The sequence below is a fragment of the Cinclus cinclus genome, chromosome 3 (genome assembly GCF_963662255.1).
Source record: "Cinclus cinclus chromosome 3, bCinCin1.1, whole genome shotgun sequence".
NCBI classification, from domain to species: domain Eukaryota; kingdom Metazoa; phylum Chordata; class Aves; order Passeriformes; family Cinclidae; genus Cinclus; species Cinclus cinclus.
The window spans coordinates 9,617,278-9,642,938 of record NC_085048.1 but is presented as its reverse complement, the minus strand read 5'-3'; the positions used below and the strand labels follow the sequence as shown (position 1 = coordinate 9,642,938).

The 25,661-nt window shown below is 36.6% G+C and overlaps 1 protein-coding gene across 12 annotated transcripts in view; it reads right to left on the bottom strand.

Moving 5' to 3' along the window:
• Positions 1 to 1,356: 1,356 nt before the first annotated feature.
• Positions 1,357 to 25,661, bottom strand: part of PUM2 (pumilio RNA binding family member 2) — a 73,462-nt gene continuing 49,157 nt past the window's right edge. For 7 of the 12 annotated variants that reach the window (XM_062489671.1, XM_062489673.1, XM_062489670.1 and 4 more), the window contains 11 exons: positions 23,420 to 23,563; positions 22,101 to 22,382; positions 17,121 to 17,357; positions 10,624 to 10,891; positions 9,947 to 10,076; positions 8,341 to 8,475; positions 7,946 to 8,083; positions 6,158 to 6,283; positions 5,500 to 5,621; positions 4,044 to 4,236; positions 1,357 to 3,322 (listed from right to left, as the gene is read on the bottom strand). In XM_062489671.1, the coding sequence (XP_062345655.1) occupies positions 3,191 to 3,322; positions 4,044 to 4,236; positions 5,500 to 5,621; positions 6,158 to 6,283; positions 7,946 to 8,083; positions 8,341 to 8,475; positions 9,947 to 10,076; positions 10,624 to 10,891; positions 17,121 to 17,357; positions 22,101 to 22,382; positions 23,420 to 23,563 (1,907 nt within the window). In that variant the 3' untranslated portion in view covers positions 1,357 to 3,190. The other 5 variants (XM_062489677.1, XM_062489674.1, XM_062489678.1 and 2 more) reach the window with 4 other exon arrangements.

Genomic DNA, 25,661 nt, shown 5'->3' with positions numbered 1-25,661 from the left:
AAACCTCCTGGGCAGTAACAGAAATGAGTGTGGATCCAGGGATGCCACAGAGAGCTAACAATTTCTTCTCTCATTTGAAAGCTAACCCTCTCAAATGCTCCAGGACTCATCCTGGATCCAAGGATGTACAAAAAAACCCCTGTCACCGTGCTGTAGCCTTAACTAGTCATAAGTAAAGGGCTTGTACAAACCAGAAAGGTTTAGCTGCTCAAAACTGCCCTCCAAAAATTTAATAATCTAAGCCAGGGTTCTTCAATAATTGCCCAATTCCCATTAGAACAAGTGAGTGAGCACCTTCCCAAAACTGAGCTCCACAGACAAGTAAGTCACATAACTGAGAATATAGCTGGTTTCCTACAGGAAAAACACAAGACCAGATATATTTCACACAGTGTTATTCACACATTTTCATTTTGATTTTTACAGTATATACACGTGAACATTACATTATTCAATACGAGCCACCTGGAGTCAAACCTAATCAAACTGGTCCGTAAACAATCTATATCAAAAAGCAATACTTGAGCAAAAAGTCTAGTGGTTCTACCCAAACCCTAAAATAGTTGAAAGGAAATCCAGTGATTTTCATGTTCCTGGATAGAATTTGTGCACAAATGACCTCAGGAGAGCAAGTGGAAGATTATACTCAAGATATTGAAAGCACCAAAGATGACAGTTACAGGACTGTTTAAATTCAACCATGGCATGAGTGCTGCAGGGACAAAGTACAGGGACATGAAGAGTTTGTGCCTGGACATCCCCGAAAGCCTGACGTACTGTCTTACACGTTGAAGGAATGACGGCTCTGTGGATTGTAACACACAGCACAGGTACACAGGGTAAAGACAAAGATAGTCACTGAGGAGAATTGATGTGTCCAAGGAAGTGGCTCAAAGTCATCCTTTGGGTGACTAGGGGAAAGCTCTGGCTCCAATGACAGGGCTGGTACCTCTGGGGAGGAATTCTGTGAACTGCCATGCAAAAACTACTTGGCAATTAGAATTGTGCTTACTCAAAATAACGAGGCCTACTACTTCACTTCATGCAGGCACTGGAAGTAGGCCAGAAGAAACTTTCCCATTTGCCTATTAAAGTTATCACTACCATTAGAAACGCAGCGCCTCAGATGTCTGCTTCAGTAACAGTTATGTAACCCTGGTATCAACAGTAACATGACAGAATTCCTCATACAAGTTTATACCACTACTATTTTCTTTCTCATGATCACACCCCTACCAAAACAGCCTTTTATTTGATCAATGCTCAAGACGTCGTTTCCAAACTACCACGTTGATCAAAACTTTAGGTTAAGCCATCCAAATGAACATTTTACACAAAATACTTACTTCAACAACATACAAAGCACTTTCTTTATCTTTCAGAAACTGAATATACAAAGTAAGCTTTTTCCAAAATATTTCCATAGGCAAAGGATTAAAAAGGATTTTAATTATACACATATGGTCACAATTCTGCCTTAAAAAGATCATTGGGAAATGTACATAAGGCCGCTTGTATATGTACATCATCTTTATGTTACTGTTACAATGTCTTATGTCCAGAGAAAAAAATCGACAGTATCATACATATTTGCTTTATGCTGCGAGAAGGCTATTCAAAAATACAGTACTCTTCTGTACAAAAAATTCATGCCACATTTATTAAGATGGAAGAAGCATTGGTTTCTGTGATAACCAAGTATTTCAGTCCACTTCTTACTATGCTTATTTATCCTGATTTAAAATTTGAACAGATTGATTTCCCAAAGTGTCCATATGAACAGATTCAACAGCTATGTTATAAACAAAACATAATGTTTCTCACAATAGATAAAAAGAAAACCGGTTCATATTTTTGAAACCATATAAAGATAGAATTTTAAAAAAATCACTCTTGATTTGCTGAAATAAATTTACATTATACAACACTATATGCCAGGGGGAAAGGAGGGAATGGGGATATGAATATACACTAAAATGCAAATTTTTGTCCCAAAAAGGAGTAAAACAAATTACATTTACAGCATGAAGGTTTACAAATGTACATCTGTACAACCAAGGTAAGCATCACTACTAAATTAGCAAGGCTTTGTAATAAACATCGAAACGAGAGATTTGTTTTCAAACTGTAAACTTACACCTATTAACTACACGTATACAATGCATATATTTATAGGAAGCAAAAAGCTATCTGAATATTTAATCAATCATGCTTAAATGTTGAGCTATCAAGTTTACCTTTCAGTGGCCCCTTCTCTGTATCATTACCTATTTTTTGCATCTACAGTGAGAAAGCAAAATAAATGCTCAACACTTTCAAATCCTTACAATTCTATATGCAAAATAAAAAAATACATATCTCTACTCTTCCTGCATTGTAAAACTGACTGTAAAGTTAATACAGGGTTCACTCCTTCTGCAACAGAGTACTTTGCTGAATGGAAGTACCACCACCATTTTAATCCCTCTACCTTGTACAACAATTAAATATATAAGTATATACAGCACTTTATTTTTAATACATCGCTAGAGAAAAACTTAGGGCATGATTTAAAAAAACCTGTATCCACAGCAAGTGCCAAAAGCTAGTCTTTTAAAGTTTCCATCGTTTTGTTCTTCCCTACTTTAATTTGCTGTGCCCTGTTTGTTATTTGGATAGGATGTTGTGAACCACCAAAATACAACTTAACTTTTCAACATGTTAAATAATGTTTATGCAGTTGATCAATTTTAATCTGGTATAAAAGACTTCACACAAAAGGGAAAAATAAGGATTAATTCTATATACAACTCTATAAACCTGTTGTGCTATGATGCTGGGTAGACCTACCAGATTGCAAGCCAGGGTTTTAAAAGAATACTGTACTTTTTCCCTTTAAAAACTATTTCAGTGACTTTACAAGGTAAAAATTTACAAAATATGTGACAGCTATTTTGATACAATTACATCATATACAGGCATTCTGTGCTTTGCCAGCCATCCAATCTGATAGGTCTCTGGATCAGGGCTGGAGATATTTTTTTCTTTTTTTTTTTAACAATTCACTCCCCAAAAATATACACAAGAATAAAAATTTTACAAATGGATGAACAAAGTCAATAAATAGATTTAAAAAAATCAGAACATTTAGAGTTAAGTTGTAGGTTTTGATAATTCACAATTTCATTTTTCTTCCATTGCTCTTTGTCTTTTACAGCATCCCATTTGGTGGTCCACCAATTGGCCCCAGATCAGCACTGTTCTTCAGGTAATACTTTTCCAGCTTGGCCAGAATGTGTTTGCCATAGGTGTATTTACGCAGAGTCGTGATGTGGGGTCGAATCTGTAATAAGAAACACGTTTGGGTTTTTTTTAACATCCACACTTTTAAACAGAGGTGACTACGCTTTGAAAAAATTACGCAAAGAGATGCCAGAAGCCTGTATTTCATAGCGCTGGAAGTTTCTAGAAAGATGTAAAACTGGTGATCTTGACTCATCAAATAACTGATGTTCCTGTTGCAGGAAAAGTGAGGCAGTACTTTGTGGGAGAGCCCTGTTGGTGAGCGGGGGAAGCAGAGCTCCTGCAGGAGTAACCTGGGCCCTGTGTTAAATAGCCTCGGGCCATTACAGCAACAGCACATTTCTTCGTGTCTGGATATTCTTAAGTAGAAATGTGCCTGCATGCTAGGAAGCGTGGGAATGTCTTTTGAGGGAACTGCAGAGTGGATTTATACCCACAACCAGGAAACAAAAAGAGAAACCCATAATTCTTCTGTTATATTAATACTGATGACAGATACTACATTTTCCTGTTAAAAGTATTTTCACATAAAAGCTGGCACAAAGACAGGAGATGAAATCCAACTATTGAAACCTTCCCTTTTTAGCTGAACGCTCAGAGACCTGAATGTTTCCTGCTTTACCAAGCCCCAGCGAATGTCATGGTTATACATCAAGTTCTGGATGACAGAAGTGTTGAGTTTTACATCTGCAGGGAAAGGTGCTCTGGAGAGCAGCTCGCACAGACACATTTTCGAATGACTACAGTATGCACACACATACCTTGTGCATTATGATCTTCCTCTGGGCGGGCTCGGCCATGTCGATCATCTTCTGCACGACGTAGTTGGCGTACTGGTCCTTCATCATGGTGTATAAGGCACTGTGAGGGCCGTCGTTCTGGCAGCACACCTCATCGATCAGCAGCGCTCGCTCCGCGCGCGACGCGTGGGTCACGCACTTCTCTACCACGTTGCTGAAAAATAAGGCAGGTCCGTGATGGGACTGGAGGTGTAACATTCCTTCAGGTAACAATTATCAATTTATCTGGAAGCTTATCAGTTCTTCAGGGTTCTCAACGCCAGTAAAAAGCATATTGGAAACCAAGAATTTCTCATTTCCAAATCTCCAGTCTAATGACTGAGGAAGTTACAGAATTATATATCCCTATTACTTCACCCATGTGAAAAGGTTATCTTCTGATTATTTTGTAGGAAAGACTTTTCCACCGAACCCACAGAGGTATAGTGGACTTCAGGCTGCAGATGTGTTCTAGCACATCTATTTTGGTAGTGGGCCCTTTGAAGACACAACGGAGAAAGCCAGATACGATGATTCTTGTGTTTTGAATAAATGCACTTTTGAGGAGTATGCCTACATCAGAGATTCCATCAAATATTATCTTGTAGAGCAAGTCTCTGACTTTCCAGTTTATTTCAGAAGCTGGAAAGGCCATCAAAGCTTGTAACACAGCAAAATGATCCTGGTCCTAAATTTGTGCTTTAGAAATTAAGGAAGTTAGAGAGTTACAAAGAGCTCTATTCAGGCAAAGAAAAATAAAATTCAAATAAACAAGTTTGCTAGCAACTTTAAAAAAAATGCCCCCATAATGTCACTGCCTTTCTACTTCATTTTGATGACAAGCTAAGTCTCACTGCATCACCTAGAATGAATTTAGAGGTGCATTTTTCCTTTGCAAGAGGCACATAAAACATATTTCAGCAAAAAACATGAAAAGCAGAGTTTTAGGTTCTAATTTCAGAATAGTTCATGCTTCCTACAGCAGTCTTTCAGACTTCCTAAGGCAGAAAAATCTTTGTCACACTGAACTACTTTTTTTTAAAGCTAGCCTTGTTATACTTGCAAATTGCTAGACTGGATTCAGAGTCAGCAAGTCCCATCTTACTGTCATCAGCACATCACTCAAGTTCCAGCAGAGCTTTTCACCTGGCTCTGGGCATCTTCAGAAGAAAACTTGGAACCTGCTCCCTGCACTTGCACAAAGTGAACAAAAGCCATCCCATAAACCAACAGAACCTCCTTTGTTTTGCTACAGAACATATATGTCTTCAATTCCTCAAATCTAGTATAAAATATCACTATCATTCATCTCTATGAAAATATGGAATTTCAGGAGGTAAGATAACAAGAAAAAAAATTACTGTATCCCTTTTATAAGACAAAAAACTACAACTTCACAAGGTTTATGAGTCTTTAGTATATCAAAGTTAGGCAATACCTGGCAAATTTGTGCTGACTCAAAGCTAGAACTTTTCCTCTTATTTCTGAAACGATTTTGCTTTTGTCTTCAGGACGACCATGCTCCAGTACGTGTTGAATAACGTAATTTCCATACTGATCCTGAAAATAAGATGACTTCAATTTTCTTCTGTGTTCATACCAAGTGATAAATACAGACAGCTCTTGTACATCAGCATAAAGTATGAAATGACTGTTTGCATGGATGTAAGGAAAATACAATAATGGCAACATTACAGAAACAAAGCGATGCAAGAAATACTCAGTCAAGAATTACTTAATGGACCACAAATTTTACATGAAAAATGTAAATAATCTGCAAAACCAGTGCTTGGCTAGAGTAGCTTTTATCCTCTTAATGAAGTCCTCAAATGTAAGATCATACTTTTTTAACAGCTGTAATATTCCCCTGAACACCAAGCTACAGTCAAAAGTGTAAGAAAAACGCTTTTTATATCTTCTTTGCCTCCCAACTTCCAAATTCATTTTCATTAAAACTATGGAAGGAAAGAAAAACAAAAGATCAATGTCTACAAAACTAAAAAGAGGCAAATGCATTTAAACTAGGATACAGGAGTAAACGACGGTAACAACAAAAACCTCTAAAGTGCATTAAAAATGAGCATACATGCACTAACCTGCACTAGCTGTTCTGTGTGTTGGTGCAGTTCTTCTAAGATTGGCAAAGTCTGCTCAGCAGTGCAGTGCTCCAGAATGCGCTGAATTACTCTACAACCATATGGATGAGTTGAAAGCACAAATACCTTGAAAACAGGATTTCAAACTGAAGTTAAACCAACTGAAGCTCACATCTATTGCAGTATTGCTGCATTCAAAATGGAACTGAACATACCAACTACTATTAAAAAAAAGTTTTGCCTGCCAAGACCAGAATTCCATTTCTAGCAAAAGCAAGAAAATATGAAAAAGCAGGTTTTTGTGTGTCAAGGACTTCAGAAAAATATACAACTAAGAACCCAAGCGTTCATTACGTTTCTAGCCCACATAGCTGCAAAGGAAAGCCTGGAAGTATGACCCTTAGTTAAGTGCTGTTCAATTTCCAAGCTTTCCTTTTTACTTTATTTTCAAATTTTAAGACTTTGACACTTCTAAAAAGGAATTCAATAACGGTGGGTGATTTTCATCAATTTCATGTTCCAGCATATATAATTGGCTTCCAATTACAGATACAAAGTTTGTAAATAACTACTCAAAACATACAACGAAATCTTGCTTATTCCTTCTGCTTGCTTCTCCTGAAGCTACATTTATCGTTTGGGGATTAATTCCAGAAATTTCAGTGTTGGTCAGGACTGAACACAGAATCTTCTATGATTAGGCATCAACTCAAATGATGCAGGCAGTAGAAAATAAGTATTATCAAAGTGTGTAGTTTTTCATTTGCCATTTCATATTACCTACTATTTTCTATACGTAATTACTTGGTGCTTGGGATGGATGTTCAGTAAATAAAAAAACCCTCACTTTAGTCAAGGGGCTCTATTTACAGATTAAAAAATGCATCTCATGTACTTCATACACACTTTGTGGTGTAAAGAGACTGAACTCTAGAAACCTTGGTATGCAGTTTAGTACTGTGGGCAACAATAATTCAGGTATTGCTGTTGTGCAAAATGAGAAAGATATTGTAGATTTTATTAGGAAATACATTTGGCCATCCATTAAAATCTTATAGCCAAGTTAGTAAGACTTTTACAATTCTTCTCAAGACGATAAAAGTATGCGCTTGTCTCAGAGGATTAAAATGTTATTTAGCTGCAGCACATTCACTAGCCTGCAGCACAATATTAATCTTACAGTAAAAAAATAAAGTTTGGAAACAAAACAAAAACTCTTATCTGAAGTAAACAAATTCCACACCCCCTTCACTCCACTCTAGTCCATATGTAGGGAACAGACTAGTGAATTTCATCACTGCAGTTCCTTAAGGACTGACAGTCATTGGGAAACACTGAAAGACACATGTGCAACACAAGAAACAGGAGAAAAAGTAATTTTTAATGAAAAATACATACTATAGAGCACATACTTTATTATATATCAAAAATGGCCCTGCCAAGGGTTGTGAAGGAAATGTGAAATGATGTTATCACAAAACACAAAGCCTGGGCATGCAAAGTCCCTTTTATGTATCTATATTCCATAAATATTTATTATTGTTTATAATACATCCAAACATGTCTTTCTAGAGCCTCCTCTCCAACAAATTAATCTTTTTACAGCATATTAACTGTCTCTCCAACAGCTTTTCCTTGTCATCAGCCCCTTTTTCATTCTATCTAATATAAGCTGAGTGCAAAGTGGCAAAGGCTATCCTGTACATGCTAATGATGGACAAAGACCTGCAAATCTTTTTCTGTGAAACCTAAGCAACCTGCAAAGACGAAATGAACCACTGACACTACCTGTCCTTTGAATGCATCAATGATGAACTGGAGTGACTGGGGCTGAACACACTCAATGCATTTTTGTACGACGTGGTTTCCATTTTGATCCTTCACGCATTTCAGAACATGGCCATCCAGCTCTTTCACCATTTCATTCTGGAAAAACAAAGGTTATCCTTGTCTTTATTATGATATTCCCCCCCATCTTAAACAGGAAAAAATTTCATTTCATCCTGACTCCAACCTTCATACTCACTGGTGTTAATTATGTACCTCAGTACTTTCATTTAAACAACTATTTTAGTCCCTAGGATATTTCATGATGAAGGGAATAATCAACAATTTAATTGAGTAAAAAGAGGGATACAATAAAAATAAATTTTAAAAGTTTAAAAAGCATTGCTCTGACTTACAATTACCTGCTGGTCAGGTGAGATTGACTCAAGTGCTTTCTGGATAACACGGCAGCCATACATCTGGAGGGCCAATGGCAGAACATGACCACGGATGCGTGTTGCTAGGGCTAACTTTTGATCCAGGCTTCCAAACTAAAAGAAAATAAATATGCTGTTAAAAATGAAAATATATTGCAGCATGCTGGAATTTACATGTCAGAGTAAGCATTTTCAAGATATTTGCAATATATCTTGACTGTAATAATTGAATAATTTTTCACCGCTTTGTATTTTGGTGGGGATATTTACCAGAAGCTTTTCTTTTCTAAACACAACATTTTGTAATATTGCACATCCAGTTCACATACCTGCTATCAAACGCATGACCTTGAAAGACAACAGAAGAAATCAATATAGTTTATATTTGTCTATCTGTAGGAATATTTAAGTGCAATAAACCACTTTTTCAAATAAATTATACCAGCAAAATGATCACAGGTCACTATTATGTGTGAATCCAAATCAGATTTTCCATCTCAAAACTTATACAGTGTAGCTCACATCTTGTAAGAGAGGACACAGAAGTGACCACCTGGACAATCACCTATATAGTGAACTGAGGTCCCCTATTACACACAAGGCCTTGTGCACTTTTTTCTTGAGAACTGTTCTACAGAATTTAGATGAAAACATTAAACTAACAACGATTAACTGTATATTCATCCAGCTTAACATTACAGAAAAAATAGCGACTGTTAAGCAATATCAAGATCTGATAGATATTATATGTTGGTGACACTTTACAGAAGATATTTTGATTGGTTAATAAAAAAGAAGTAAAAAAGTGAGCACATTGTTTTAGATTATTAAATATGACATTCTTCTTTACAGCAAGTATCTAATTTCTTACTAGACATTTTGCAGTGTCACCCTCTCTCCGCCACTTTGACATAGCCCTTGATTTAAAGTACACTACACTAGATACCCTTCCTACATGAAAATTTTCCCAGGGCACAGGTATTTTTTCTTCTCTCTGCAGCCAAATCTTGTAATTCTTTGATAAAGCCTTCTTTCTTTTTTTGTTAACTATAGAGTTTTTAAGAGAAAACAAATCTGTTTTAAATACTGGTTGCAGAAGTATTGGATGTATCTTATGATAGATACCCCTTACTCAAAATTCTTCTGCCTCAATAAATTTTATGGGAATATCCTCATAGCACCACATGAAGTCCACACAGCTCTCCGAGTGCAAAGGCATTTTCCAGACCCACTCTGTACCATGATGCAGTAACCAATAAAAAGCATCTTTCAAATATTTATGCTTCCCTTCATCTGCTGAAAGTCTCTGTAAGTTATGCTCAGAGGTTTGTGAAGCCTCAATGTGCAGCCTGTGCATTCACTAGTGTTCACCAACACATGCACCACCAACATAAGGAGAAACGTGTCCATTATGGCAAAAAACACTGGGTACAGAACAGAAAACGTCTATGCAGAGTTGCACACTTGGGTTCTGTGGAAGTCATGTAGAATTCTGATATGGTGCTAAGGAAAAGACCAGTTAAATTTAACCAGATTTACAGCACTTCATTTACATGTCCATCCATACATTTAGTGCTATGCTTACCTCAAAGAACTTCTGTATTACATAGTTTCCAAACACATCAGTCATCAATTGATAGGCTGCTTGCAGGATCTCATTAAATACCATCTGGCGCTCAGCTGGAGTAGCTCGCTCAAGCTTTTGCTGTATAAATCTAAGTGCAAAAAAAGGTATATAATGCTTTGCATTAACAACAGGAAAACCTCTTAAACACTGTTTCCATAAGACACCTCAACACTCTAAAGAAAGCAGTCAACATTTATAAAATTTATTAAAATGAAAGCAGTGCCTTTGCATATAAAATAATATATTTTAGTAAAATTAAGACTTGCAAACTTTCATTTGAAAAGTATTAAAGATTAAAAGAATAACAGTAACTAAGTACCTGATGATGTACTGACAAAAAATAGTTCTACATTCCAGATGCCACATATTTTATTTTCTTAAGCAACACTTCTTTGATACTTTAATACTAGAGTTTACAGATGTAGTTATGAGCTATTTCTACACTAAGAACTTCTACAGGCAGCTAAATTAATACTACTTTTACGATGAAATTTCCTAGAGAATGTCAGCCTAAGAGTGTGTGCTCCAATTAAGATGCTTTGAATCAAGACGACAAGCACCTCATCCAAAAGTTTGACGTTAATAAAACAGTACCAAAGCAGTGAAATATTACTAACTACTCCTATAATAATTACCTAGAACCATGCTGGTCTTGGGAAAATTCAACGATATGTCCAACAAGGTCCCTTAGTTGAAGATTAGGGAAACGATTGTTTCTGAAATCCTCCAGCAACCGGCTGCGTCCGGAAGGCATAATGTCAGACCTGCTGTAGCGGAGGCGCGAGGGAGGGAAGAGCTGGCTGGTGGAGCTAAAGAGACTGGAGGTGCTCGCTGCACTGCGGTACTTGGCTTCGGCTCCGGGGGCTGCAGAAATATAGCGACCACTACCATTTGTCAGTCCTCCTACAAGGAAGCAGCTCTGTCAGTATCAGCCGTGAGGAAAATAAGCAACAGCAAAACAGCAAGTGAAACTAAAACTACGGATACACCCTGGAGCCAAAGAAAACAACAGTGTTGTCTCGTTATTTTTATTTACCTCGTTATGGTTGGAGGAGTTAGATAGCTTTATCTTGCAATAAGTAAACCCATTCTCCTCCATATTTTATCTGAAGGGCACCAGGAAAAGAAATGTCATTAGAAGAATATCAAGGCAGGTAAAGTGAGCACCCACTCAGCCTTACAGAAACTTTAGAACTGGGTGGGCCTTAAGCTTAGTGGGCAAATTTCCACTTCACGAGTCATACTGGCTTATACCCTTGTTAGTAGTCTTGAAGTTAGCCAATTGTGTCAAAATAGACCATGAAATCTGAACTACCCTTCAGTCCCTAGTGAGATACCTTTCCAGCTCACAGCATGTTAAGGGCATTGCTGGGGAGGCACGTGTAGTGCCTCTTGTCAAGCTGTACCTGTCCTGCAGGTTACTTGATGACTTCAGCATCCCAAGCTTTCAGTCCGGTACCTCTCCTCTTCTCAGCACTAAATATGTCAAATTTCAAACCAGGTAACTAAGAATGCTCTATTTAATTATCAATAAACCACAGATATATCAAACTGAAGCTCCTTTTAGAAACATGAAGTCCCTTCCTTGCTGCACACTCATCGTTCTCACTTCATCCTTCCTTACTTTCTAAGAACTGAAGTGCCTTCCTGTGTTTAGGTCATACTCCTGTTTGCTAGTGATTCCACCTACAGCTCCTGTCACTCTACAGTCCTGTGCATTTGTCCTCACACCCTGCTCTCTGATCAGTTTGTGTCACTCTGAACTCCTCCAGCAGGCCTCTCCCCTCAACTTTACAACAGGCAGCAATTATCATAAAAAGCATCCAAAGCATCTTTCCCAACTGCTGTATGATTTTTTAAAGGGATACTCTTACTATACTGCAAGCAGAAATACTCAAAGACCATTTCCACATAGAAACCTCAATTCTATTACTAAAACCAAACTAAGAAAAAAAACAAACTACAGAAAGAAAAAAACAAACGCTTCCTAAAAGTATTGACTATGAATTGGAAAAGGAAAGCATTTTTTCTCCCTGTCTAGAAAGTGACATTGCAATTAAAGCCCGTTCAAAGTCAACAGAATAAACATCTACATTTGAATTTGAAACAAATTGCAGTATGTGCTGTTTGAATGATGCTCTATTACAAACTTAAGAAAAAAAAAGGGGGGGGGAACCCAAACCAAACAAAAAAAACCCCAAAAAACAAAACAAAGCAAAATTAAAAAAAAAAAAAAAAAAAAAAAAACAAAAACAATCAAAAACCCCAAAACAGCTGACTGTGCCCCAGCCAAGCTTTCCTTTGGTTCCCAGTATTTATAAGGCCAGGCAACAAGTGTTACAGTGGACTGGCAGTGTTTTAATGGCAAAGTTATTTTTCTCAAAAGGTCAAATTCTAGTACCAGAATCTGAGATGTTAGTGCTCTGCAAGACACATCAAGCATCACATTTATTGCACTGTATAGTATTATGCTCTAAAATAGAAATAATATTTACTTTATAATTAGTCTTCAAAATTTTGTGATAAACATCAATAAATACCTTATGCCCCACAATACCTTTTAAAAAACCCCGAGTTTTATTTTAAATTAAAGACTCTTAATTCTCTACAGCCAAGAAAATCAAAGTTTTGTAACTATCATTTTTAGTTTCTATTAACAAACACTATGGTACTAACAAACAAAAGGAAAAAACAAACCCCAACATTCTGCAGGTGAAGCAGAATGATGCTCTGCCATGATTTCTCCTTTAGGAATGGACTTCTAAAGAACAAAATGCAGGTGAAATGATGGTATTTCTCATCTGGACTATGTAAATACAACAGTGGAACCCTGGTTTCCCTGTACTGTGCAGTAACACAATTTGACATCACGAGAGGGCACCAGAGCCCATCTGAATGGAAATCTAGGCTAGTTTCCTGCTTCAACATCTCTACAACTCCACTGATCACATGCTCAATTCTGTGCCAAAAACTAATAGGGCAGTTTTGATCATATGCTCACAGTCAACACACACAGTCATAGAATTGCACATGTGAATCAGGAATTGTCTCAGCTTTTTTTTTTTTTTTTTAACTGAGCCTTCATCTCTATAAATTAAATGCAACAATTCATCCAGCAACTAAAATAGAAATTAAGAAACTTGGTAGCTTTTAACAAATACGCTATATATGTGTAATATACATTTCCTGCTCAGAATTATTAAGTCTTTTTTCAGTTTAATTTGGGAACCATCACTTTTTTTAAGACTTGTAAGACAACTATGCTGCAACTGGGAGGCTCCTGTCTAGCCTGTGAGCCTATTTCAGACAATCATGTTCAGCAGGAATACAGGAAGGCTGTATTAAGAAAGCACATCCACTGTGCCTAGAAGAACCTGTGGTACTCAGAACCTTGTAAAACACTGGACACTATTATATATAAAAAAGATTAATTTAATTAGTAATTAGCTTTTATTTTCACACAAGCTTTAATTACATCAATGTTATGGCTCAGTGGCAACTCTGCAGATTTGAAAAACGGTAAAACTCCCAAAATAAAGGCATATTGTCTTAGGTACTTGTTACGTGCAGCCATAATTGTGAGTACAGTGGCCTATTTTCTTCACCAAACTAGGAAAGTAACAACCTATGTCTTGAAAGTTATTTGGGGAACATACCCTACTGAATAAAGTACTGAAAAATTAAAGTACTTATTAGACATCAGTATAGCCACACAATTCCAAACTCTTGGTGAATGAAGTGTTCTTCATTCTTCAGATAATCAATTAGCTATCACTTCTGATCTCATAAAACAAAGACCTCCAAAGCACTGAGAAATATTAAAGTTGTTTCACAGTTTAATCAAACCTAAACCCCATGGCTAATCCATAAGGAGGATAAGGTAGAGATATGAAGGGGCTATAGATCATCTAAATCAGAGCCTAAGTTTCAAGAACACAAAGCATGTTAAATTAATGACTCCTTAAGATATTTAATATTAAGGAGAACATGAAAAAACATTAAAAACTAAATCCAGGTACATTTATTTTGACAGCATTAGTCTGTTAGTATTTATCAAAGTATTTTTTCAATTATTTCTAATAAAGACAAAAACTTATCTACTGCAGAGTTACTTATTTACATGTGTCAGCAGTATTTTCTAGTCACACACACATACATGTATATAAATCCTTTAAACTTAACTTCTATGAAGTACTTGTTCATCTGTAAAAAAGTAGCTTCATCTCATCCTAAACTAAATGCTTCAACTCTGTATATTTTAGGAATCAATGCATGTGTTTATTATGACCGGGTTACTGCAGCCCTACAGAGGAGGGACACAGCACAGGCAATGCAAAGTTCCCCATACTGCCTTGCCAAGGGGCCTTTACTCTTACCCACAATGACCATCTCTGAAGGTGAAACATCAATCCCAACTGCTAACAAGCTTGGCTCACAACACTCAGGAAATAAGTACCTCCAAAGCCCAGATTTTAGAAATCCTTCTCTACACCAAAACTCTACTCTTAAAATGCTGCAATGTACCATCAAATAGGGTAAGGACTACCAATCTCAAAGGATTTTTTTATGACAATGGAAAAACACTTCCTCTTGCAGCTCCTTGTACTCGGGAGTGAAAGGGTAGTTCAAATTCATGACCTTACTGCTCCAACTGATTACAGTAAAGAAGCAGTTATAGACAACTGACAAATCCCTTCAAATACAGGAAAACTGAAACTAGCACAAAGTCATCAACACATTCCTATTTTAGGATGTTGGATAGAAGTTGGTGAGAAGAGATAAAAGCAGTAAAATATCACAAATTTCTTGTAAAAGGGAAATTGTTCTTTTAAGCTACAAATTGCAGCAGTGTCTGACAAAGGGGTTATAAAACCATGCACCCTTTTCCCAGTGTTGTGCTCTAGATTCTGGTGGCTGAAACAGGAGCAACTGAGTTTGATGCCCATTTTAAAACAAGAGTTAAACTTAGCTGCACCTGTTGATACGAGCAGGCAGGACAAGTTTGGAAGGTGGAGGGAGAGCTGCATTTGACAGGCATTATCAGAATACCAATGGAAACTGCATGCAGACATGATCTTACAATGTTGTTCTACTCTGAAAAGTGACTATATGATAACCATACCCTTCTTAAAATACACTCCCTGTTTGATTTCAGTTATAACTTCTCACTTGGTGAGAAAGGCTTGATTTTTTTTTTTATTTTTATTTTTTGTATGTGAGAACAAAACAAGAGTAGTTGATGAACACACCAGAATAAATATAACAAGACAGACAATTAACTGAAGAAATAGTCTTAAACTCTGAGATGATGCACTTAGAATGCAACTGTGCAAAAATATGGCACAGGGCAGAAAGGCTGAAAAAAAAATACTGTATTTTTCTGCCTTTTTTGTGGAAGCAAGTGTCCCAAAGACCTCCATTTCCAAATTTCAGGCTGATTTTGTAAAATAACAAAAAGTTTATCAGTAATCAAGGTCCACTTCACTTGGAGGATGAAGAGGACACATGGAAGCCAACAAAGTTGTGTCAATTTTCAGAGTACAACTGTATATTTTGGCAGTTACACACTGATCTAGTACATGATTTTAACAAGCTATTGGCTTAGTTCACACTGCCAAACAGTTCAAAATGGGTCAAAATCAGTATTTAGCAATTTCTGTAGATAGAGGCAATCCTCTATACTGATCAAAGCCTATTTTCTCAGAACTGAAAAAAAAAAAAAGTCTTAAACATTTATTAAATGTGAAACAAACAAAACTTTGAATGCTTTAAATTTTAGATAATGCCTTCCAAAATTTGGTTTAAGTATAGTTTTCAGCAATATGAAAACTATGGTGAGAGTACTTTGAAAAGAAAGAAAGAAAAAGATTTCCATGATAACCCCATTGTCAGATGTTCAGAACTTTCTCAAAAGCCTCCATTTGGGCTGAAACTTTCCATGCTTGGTCTCAGCCCAAAGGTGCACTTTGTAGACCTGAAAAAGGAAAAAAGGTAAGTAAAAAAAAATAAAATGTGCTGAAACATCCCCTTGCCCAGTTTTATTTCGGGTATTCAGCACTTAACCTTGAAGGGGATACTGTACTGCAAATGTAATATATTTTATTTAACCTTGTTATACAAATCACTCACACATTTCTCACACAAGGTGTATCCTAGTAGGCATTTAATTTTTTTTTCCTTTTTTATTTAATTTTTTTTTCCCTACACTAAGGAGTCTAGGGGATTATGCTGCCTATTGCAAGCATGGAACTGGAGCAGCTGGCAACTCGATCTTGAATTACATCCAGTTTCACTGTATGATTTTAGCATCCAAATTAAATGACTGCAAATATTTGCAGCAGAAAAGAAAAACTGTATTAGTTAACCTCAGGTTAGAGGCATTATCTTCTAAATATACTGTATACTCTCGTGAGGTTTCTTTAGATCGTTTATTTTAATTTTTTTTTAAGAAAGGTTGAGCTCCCATGTCATCTTATTGGCCAAAAATTCTGAGAAATTATTTTCAGCATTCCTGAAAAAATACTTCCAATAACAGAGAGCCACCACTAACAATGCCTTTGCTACTTTTTTGACAAATGCTTTTCTTTTGTCTCCTTCCATCAGCCTGGTGATAAACTACTGTTTTCCTGGCAAAGCATCTGGGCCATGAGATTGACCGATTCAAAAATGACCCTTTAATACATTTTGCATTGAGAGAGAGCACTGCTCACTTTTCTACTTTATCATGGCAAGGGGCATTAATGAAAGTCACTTCACTGTTAAACACATTATCTAAAATGTCCTTAAAGTGGAGGAGAAACAAAAATAATGCACCTTTGCTTGTCCTACTGTGGAAATATTAATAGAAAAAAGGACCAATAATTCTTACTGGGCTTTTTACTGGGCTTCTGCAAGGGAAGAAAAATCAGTTGTAGGCCCAATACTGCCAAAAGCTGAATGCCCTCCACTGTCACATCAGTGAGCATCTGAACATGCTCTTCACCTTTCAGGAATGGCCCCTCTTCATTACAAAACTGTTTAACAGCAAAGGTAATGTGACATCTCTTATGCAACATATATTTTACACATAGAAATACATACACACATACAAACAAAAAGTGTTTTTTTGGTTTTTTGTTTTTGTTTTTTTTACCTAAATGCAAACTGGATGAGGATCCATGTGATGAAAGTGATGGCGGTGGCGTAAGTGAATGTCCTGGCGTTTGGCTTGGCAGAGGCATGCCTATTGGACTTGGAGAGGAGGAAAATCCCAGACTATTGTAAAATGGCTGCCCTATGGGTGCTAGGCTGCTACTAGATCTTTTGTACAAGTCAGAGCTAGTAGATAGAGAATCTCTCCTTGTGGCACTACTACTTGAAGAACTGCCAACTGAAGAAGAAATAAAAAGACCCTAATTACACAGTGTCAACTGAATAAAACCTATCCCAAACTACAGCTGGGCAACAACAGATGCGATCACAATAATTACAGCAATCGTTATGACAAAGACAATTACTGCGATAACCATACATGCTTTTAAGTAAATCTAAGTGGGTATAAACATACCACTGGCAAGTAATTTCACCAACATCCGTGTCTTTCAACATTTCACACTAGACTTCTCACAGTAACATTACAGTACTCTGTTTTAAATGCCTGACTTCAGGCTTTGGGACAAATATGGAATTTATAAGATTAGATTACACTGTCACTTTATAGAAATAAATGATTCTAAAAATATTGCCACTAAATTATTTGATAATTTTTTTCCACCATAAATTATTAGTCAGACAGTGACACTCATTTCAGGAAAAACTCTAGAGGAAATTAGTTGTTCTTTAAGGGTTCACAAAATAATTTATATTGCTGTTCAGCTGTTTCTGAACTTCCTCGTTTGTGAACCCCTCACCTGTAGGGAAGAAATTACTACTTTAAATTCCCTGTGAGAATTATGGCTCTCAAAGAAGTGTTTTGAAAAGATATAAAGAGGGAATAGGTCAAGAAAGAAGATGAGCAGCACAGCAGAGATAGGAAAATTAGGTGAGAATTAAAAACGTGCTTTTACTGCTATCAGTGTAAATACTTGCTAGTATTTCTGCAAGTCAAATTAGACTAGAGGCTTTGGATAACAGTATATTAGTGAAGGACTGGTTATCCTGCACCGCATCGTTGAGCAGGGCGATGAGCAGTCTAGGACAAATTAGGAGAACAATAAAAAGTTTTTAGAAATGTTAAATTCTAATATCTGCTGCATACTAGTGAAGTATTAAACTAGAGTGCCTGTTTTAAACTCTGAACATTATTACATTCATGAACCAAAACAAGATTATGGGTATTTTAATAACAAGTATCTTAGGCTGAATTTGGGAAATTGATTACTACTACTGACTACTTCAACTTAAAAAGGTCAGAATTTTTACTTCCATCACCTTTATCCTTTTCAAGTACCTTCCTATTAAAGCTGGCAGCATGGCACAATATAAAGGCCGCCTGAAACTTCCCATTTTAAGACACTAATTTGTTTTCTCATAACATTAACAACTTAGCTAATATTTTTCATGGCAGGAAGTTGCTTGGCCAAATTTTTTAATACAAGTCCTGTATGAACACTGCCATTTCAGAAATACTGGTAAAGAAAGATGCTTTATCCTTACCAAAATAATTTAGCTACCTCTTTGTGAGGTTGATGCTTTCATGTACTCAAGACCAAATATGCCAGCAACAGGAGACCTTTATTTTCACACCCTCAGACTGAATTAAAAATCTTTGTAAAATCACAGTTCATCCAAGGCCAGCACAGATCTGCTACAGACTCATAGCTGGAAACTTAAACTCCTGACCATACTCAGCAATGAGTAACAACTGCGATGGTTGATTTAGGTTGTGCCTGCAATTGAACTTCAGTGTGCCATGTCAAAAACAGACTTTGAAACTGCTGTCCAAGATTTCATCTTGTGTTGGAAACGGCCATGAGGCAATGCAGAAAGGAAGTTTTCTATTTCAAGTGCAGGGGAGACAAAAGCCAAACACAAGAAGTAGACTACTAGGTGGGGGGGGAAGAGAAAAAAAGAAGCCAGAAGGAAGAAGAAAGAAAGGTAAGACAAAGGAGCCAACAAAGAGACTGCAAGAAAAACTGGCAAGCACTTTCAGTGGGACTGAGGATGAGAAGAAAGCAGATCTGAAGAAAAGTTAGGCTGTAGAAGGTGTATGTGACTGTGGGGCAAAAAGACTGGAATAGTAAGCTGATGATAAGAACATCACACAGTACAAGTAGAAACAGAAACATACTTAGGAGGGGGAGGAAAGTGGGAGATAAATGTTGCCTAGAAACTGGGAAGGAAGACATACTAGAGGAGAAACCAGAAGGAAAAGATACTGAACTAACTAGGCAAGGAGATTGAGAATAAGAAACCAGAAGAGCAAATTAAGGCAACAGTTAAAAGAAATCTCAAGCTTTGAGACCAGCTCTACAGGCTCTGGCTCAGTGAACCATATAAACGTTAATACAATGCTACACAATGGATTGTTATTTTTCCATCTTTCAGGGTTTCTTACTCAGCTAAATTACTGCAGCTTAACAAGTTACCACAAACCAGCTGAGCTGCATTTTCACACACGCAAGCAAATCTCCCAAAACCCAGAAGGTAATTTGCATTAGCTTACTTCTCTTCTCCCCTCTCTAAACTAATCCGATTCCTTCACAGTCATTACAAGCCAGAAGGCAGCATCTGGAAAGCAGCCATAGTTGATCTAATTCTTGGCTACCTGTTAAGCTGCAGTAACTTATCATCATGTACCTAAACCTTTAAAATTGAGTATGAATAACTTTATTATAAAAGAACAGAGACTGTAAGCACATAGTCATTTATATGGTATGTTTGCTGCTTTCAGTTGTTACTTTGTTCAGTCATTCAAGCTAGAACATGCTCACCTTTGAATTTTTTCAACTATTTTTGCCCCCTGCAAAAAACTGAAGATGTAAGGGCAAAATGTGTTTTACCATCTATAAGTCTTCATGGCTATATTTTAACTGAAATTCAACCTTTTCAACACAGTGATGGGAGTCACAAATAAGTTGAAACCTTGGCACATAAAAAAATCAACTTGTTTTCAATTTGCCTCAATATGCATGAATACCACTTGTTTAAGTGCTCATCTGTGTAATTCAATTCATATATACATACAGGTCAGAACTCTAAAAAAATAAATAAATAACCAGGAAACATTTTTAAAGTGGCTATTAGAGCAAATACAGTTTATACTTGGCAGAAGGGCACTTTCAATGTACTTTTATTCCAATAATACTACTAAAAAATATTTCAGGTTTAGATAGCACCTTTCATCAGCACTACTCAAACTGCAAAAGCATAGGGTTGCTGCTTTCCTGTGCAAACTACCATACTAATTAAATCACCCTGGATACTGCTGCAAGATTTCAGCATGTGCTCTCTGTGCTGAGGGCTTTAGACAAAGCACTGGAACTGACCTTTGCTACAAGAAAAAGGCTTTATCTCCTGTGCCAGAAAAACCAATGCTGATTGTCTTAAATAGATACACAACTAAAATTTGTGTTCTATGGAGGTTCTTCAGATAATGCAGGATAAAAACTTTTATGACTTAAACCTATTCTAACTAGAGACCTTAAATAGTTGCACTGTATTATATGTATTTATTATCACTATCTACCACTGCAATGAAACTATCTAGAGTGAAGCACAGCTGCTAAGGATTCACTGAAATCCTACAAAGAGCTCAGGACAAGTTGTATTACATAATAAACGCTTGGATAGCAAATTTCGTAAATAAAATTTACTTGCTGTGGCATTAATGAAAATTAAGAAAACCTAAGCTACTGAGCAGCCTTGATTTTATTTATTTTTTTTTATTTGAACACGGGATGTTTTGAGTGTCCTCTTTAAAATCAAATACTGGACAGGATCAAGTGTAAAAACATGGTTTTGGACTTCCTAGCCTAAGTTTTGTGGAATTAAATAGTTTTTCTGATCATTGTATGCAAAACACAGAAGAACTGTGTTGATATGCAGTATATTTGATGCCACTACTCACCCTTAGTAACCAAATAACAACTACCATGTCTTAACATTGAAGGGTGTGCTTTTCCTTCTGTTTTTTCTCCCCCATATAATTAAGCCATTTTGTAATTTTTTTTTAAAATTACTTTCTTTAGCGCTGATTTCCTTAATTTTGAAAAGAATACCATTAGAGCATACAATTCCCCCAGTTTCTACCCATCTGCAAGATATGCAAGATTAAACATGCTCCCCTGATTTCATTAAAATAATATTAGTAATAAGTAATTCAGTGCCATAAACTTAGAGATTAATAGCAAAAAGGAAATACGCTTTAAAAAAATGTTTCTCTTGCCTTACTAAAACTGAATCTGAAATACAAGAAAACCTACCTTGCATGTTTAAAAACTGCAAATATGAAATTTGCTTTAGAGCAGAAATGTGACAGAATTATTTTATTTTTTTTAATACAAACAGGTTTGTAATATTTAGGAGTATCTGCTGAAATAATTAAAGGCCCCAGACGTGCACAAAACTATTTAGGCTTAAGTATATCTAAGATTAAACCTGACAGAGTTAACAAGGACAGTTCTTGGGTATTAAGTATTTTTGTTTTATAAATCCTTTAAAAATGTTACGGAAACAAGCACTTCAATATTAGATCAAATTTAGAAAGTCATATGCTGTTTAATTTGTTTGAAAAAAATAGGGTTTTTTTTCTGATATGATAATTAAAACCAAAGAATGTGTATCTTCATTATCATCAACTGTTACTTTAATGACAGAATGAAGACTTCCCTGAAAACAACAGCAGCTAATTGAAAAACAGTTACAAACTCCTGGGGCAGAGTAGAGTGATCAGTATGGAAAAGTATTTTGGAGATACCTGTGACTACAGGATATTGCTAAAAAATGCATCTCGTATACAGAAACCCAAGCGAATTTTAAAAACTTTATTCCCCTACAATTTGTTTTAAACTTGAATAACCTAATTTTACACTCTTTCTGGAAATGTACGTCTATATATGATGCCTGACACAGATACATTTTTTTGCTTAGCACAAACGTCTCACAGAATGTCCTCACTATATTAACAACCTACCTGATGAGCCAAATCCACCAAGTGCAGAGCCGATAGCTGCTCCTAAAGAGCTGCTACTTCCAAAGCCAAGAGATGTGCTTCCTGGTTGGCCAGGACCATGTGAAAAAAGGGAACTGCTCTGGGAGTTATTGGTCAAAGAATTACTGCCATAAAATGAATTGGATTGTAGGCTACTATTTGTTTGCTGTTGCTGTTGTTGTGGCTGGGCACCAAGTGGCCGAAATAGACCGTTCGTGGCTCCCGCGAGATTGTTTGCTGTTCCTCCAGCTGAAGCAGCTGCAGCTGTAAAACACATGTTTTCAATCATAATTACTCTCTCAAACATTTCTGACTGAAAATGGATTATTCAGCACTAAATTGTATTTTCTTGAAGCCCTCTTAAAACAAGCAGAAATTCACGTATTCCAAGACTAAGAGACTTAGTACTATTACACAATTACTCAAGGAAGAAAGGTGAAGAGAGCACATGTTTTAGGCTAATCAAGGCTGCAGCATTGTTAATGTCATTGAGGGAATTTTCAGTGCACACATGTAAGACATTACTGTTTACTGAACTTTTTATATCCAAAGTTGCAGTAGCAGAGTTGCAGGTAAGAGTCATTCAAAGACATCTTCAGCTACTGCCAGAAGTGAGTTTTGCATAGAGAAAGAAGCTAACAGATTAACTTAAAATCTAATTTTCTGAACAGATCAAGTTAATTAATCCAGGGTTAATATTCTGGATTTTAATTTAAAAAATGCAATAAATGGTTCAGTAAAGTAATACTAGATCTGACAACTGGTAAAAAAGGAAGAAACTAGAGCTATAACTTTTGATATAACTAATTCTCTTCTTTTACTTTCCGTTCTATACATAACTTTCTCCTTGCCACATATTTCAGGAGAAAATAAGTTTAATGAGTAAAGCATAGCAAGGCTCCAGAGCAGTCCATCTTCTGCCAGGCCGAAGCAATGAAATGATGCTTCCTAGAGGACACCATTTAGGGGACTGATGAGAAGTGCATGTTACAATGCATGGGGAGAGGAAGGAGAAAATGTTCCTATCTGACAAGTAACATTTGCAGAAACATGCTCGTGTATGTATGGGAAGAAGACTGTAAATTCCAATTAATAATGGAAAACCCCATCTGTGAGAAAGAACAGCCTCAGAGAACAGGAGGAGAGAGAATAATAAAGCAAGCATGCACACTATATCCTTCGTAACTAGAAAATTTCACGGATGCACAGAAAACATTCAATGATGTCAAATAGTAATCAACATTACTGTTAAGATTCAGCAGAGAAGTGAAAGAAACCTCTGTGCAGGATTAAATATTTACCTGCTTGTGCTGCTGCAGAACTGATTAGAACAGGAGTTGAGGCCACCAATCTGACTGGTGCACCAAGGCCAGTTCTTGCTCCAGGGCCTACTACTAAGGCACCAGTCTGATCATAATAGGCAGTGGGAGCCAGCACTTGGTAGCCTACACAACACAGGAGACAAGGATTAGTGGCACAGAGAGTCTCACACAGTCAGCATTTCCTCTCTCCTTGAAATACTCTAACCACAAACTGCAAACCAGTATTTCTGCCACAGTCTTTGAACATCAATTGGACATCAAAGAAAAAGCAGTAAACATCATAAAACACTGGAACAAAATCAGATTTAGAAATGCTTCAAGTAATTTTTTTTACAACTAAAATAACTTCAAAAATCAGTTGTCTAAAGTAGAACTTACTGTCAAGGTAGAAGTTTCTAACACCATAGTGAGAAGGTACAGGTACAGCACAACAACAGCAGTACTTCGATCATTACAAAACCAATTTCTTTCAGGAGTTTTAAATACTCTACATTTCTCTTGTACTCCTTTGTGCAGGGAGAAGCTATTGAGACGTGCACAATTAAAGGGCTGAGTTAATGCAAGTCTGGTAATTCCACACATTACCTAGCCACACTTAAAAGTCCATCTGCAAAAAACACATTAGGAAAGGAATGCTGTGTGTGCAGGAATACCTTGGACCAGTCAGTTTCACAGGAATAAAAAAAAAAGACTGTAATCCAAGCGTAACACTTCATTCAGTTGAGAATTGGAATTGATGCAGAAAAGGAGGAGTTGAAAAAGGAGAAAAGCAAGCAGTAGGAAGGAATACAGGATACAATATATGAATGAAGAACAGCAGAAAATACAAATCCAAGCAAAAACCCCCTTTATTTAGAACAAGAGCAAGAGAATTAATTTTAAAGCTCTTGACATGTTACAGTGAAGTAGATGAACTGGAATCCCTAAAGAAGAATCCCTAAAAATGGAAGACAAGCTACGATAATCTAAGAAAGGGTGCTGATATTTAAAACATAATGATTTCTAATTGTTAGGTTGACTGCTCTTATGAAGCAATAAAACAAAACCCAATGGAATTTCAATATTCCTCCCATGTTCAAATATAAACTAACACTATTACGAAAAAAGACAAGATTGCAAAAGTCACACATCTATTTTTGTACATGTAAGAACAAAAATTTTGCATTCTGTTTTAAGTCAGTTGTTCCAATTAGTTGCCTTGTATGTTCAGAACTAGGTCTAGCAGAGATCTCGCTGAAATACATATGGACCTGAACATAACTGGACCTCTGATTTAAGCTAAGTACCACAATCACCAGCCTTCTCAGTCATATTTTCTCCTCCTCAATTTCTAAAACATCTCTGTAATCTCTTCTGCCTAGATACACTCCAAAAAAAGAGCTGGAAACATCATCTGCCTTCTGGCCTGGTGGATACAGTGCTCTGCAGAGAAGCTGGTTTCACAGGTCCAAATTCTCACATACTAAGAAAACATGAAGATACAAAGGAGACTCAGGTAGCACTGAAGAGAATATGAACAATGGAAATCCAGATCTTTAGGTTCAATTCACAGTTCTGGAGGTATTCACCTCCATTATACTTATGAAACATCATCACTGCTATCATTCTAAACTTGTTTTTTTCTCACTGCTCTTCATTCCAGACACATTTACCTTCTCTTTCCCACCAACAGCACAAGAATACAGTTGTACTCTACATAATTTGTCTGAAAATCTGGCTAGTTAAAACCAACCAAAACAGGCTCTTACACTTGAACTGGTTAGAAAACATTTGCTAGAGGTGCCACTGCCTCTTTGACCTACAAAAATGTGCTCTGCTCTACCCCTTTACCAGTAAGAAAGGTTGCTACGTTCCCAAGGCAGGGAAAGGAGACAAACTGTTATCTGTTTTACTGTAGTTCTGTAGATAACAAAGAAGATTAATTAGTGACACAATAGGAAAGCTCATTATAACAACATGTGTTCCTGTACACATTAACAATGTTTAATTACTAGTACCTACATAATTCCTGCTTTTATTCATAGCAGGTTCAACTGATAATACCATGTTGGTTCTGTGGTTTGTTCCTGCTGTATCATATAAACCCACTTTTTCAGAATTCAGAATTGGCTAATGCTTACCAGTATTAACTCTGCCCACCCACCCTCTTCAAATGCACAAACCCATGGATAATACTGTAACTGTTAAATATAACTGCATAAAACCCCCACTGATTCCATGT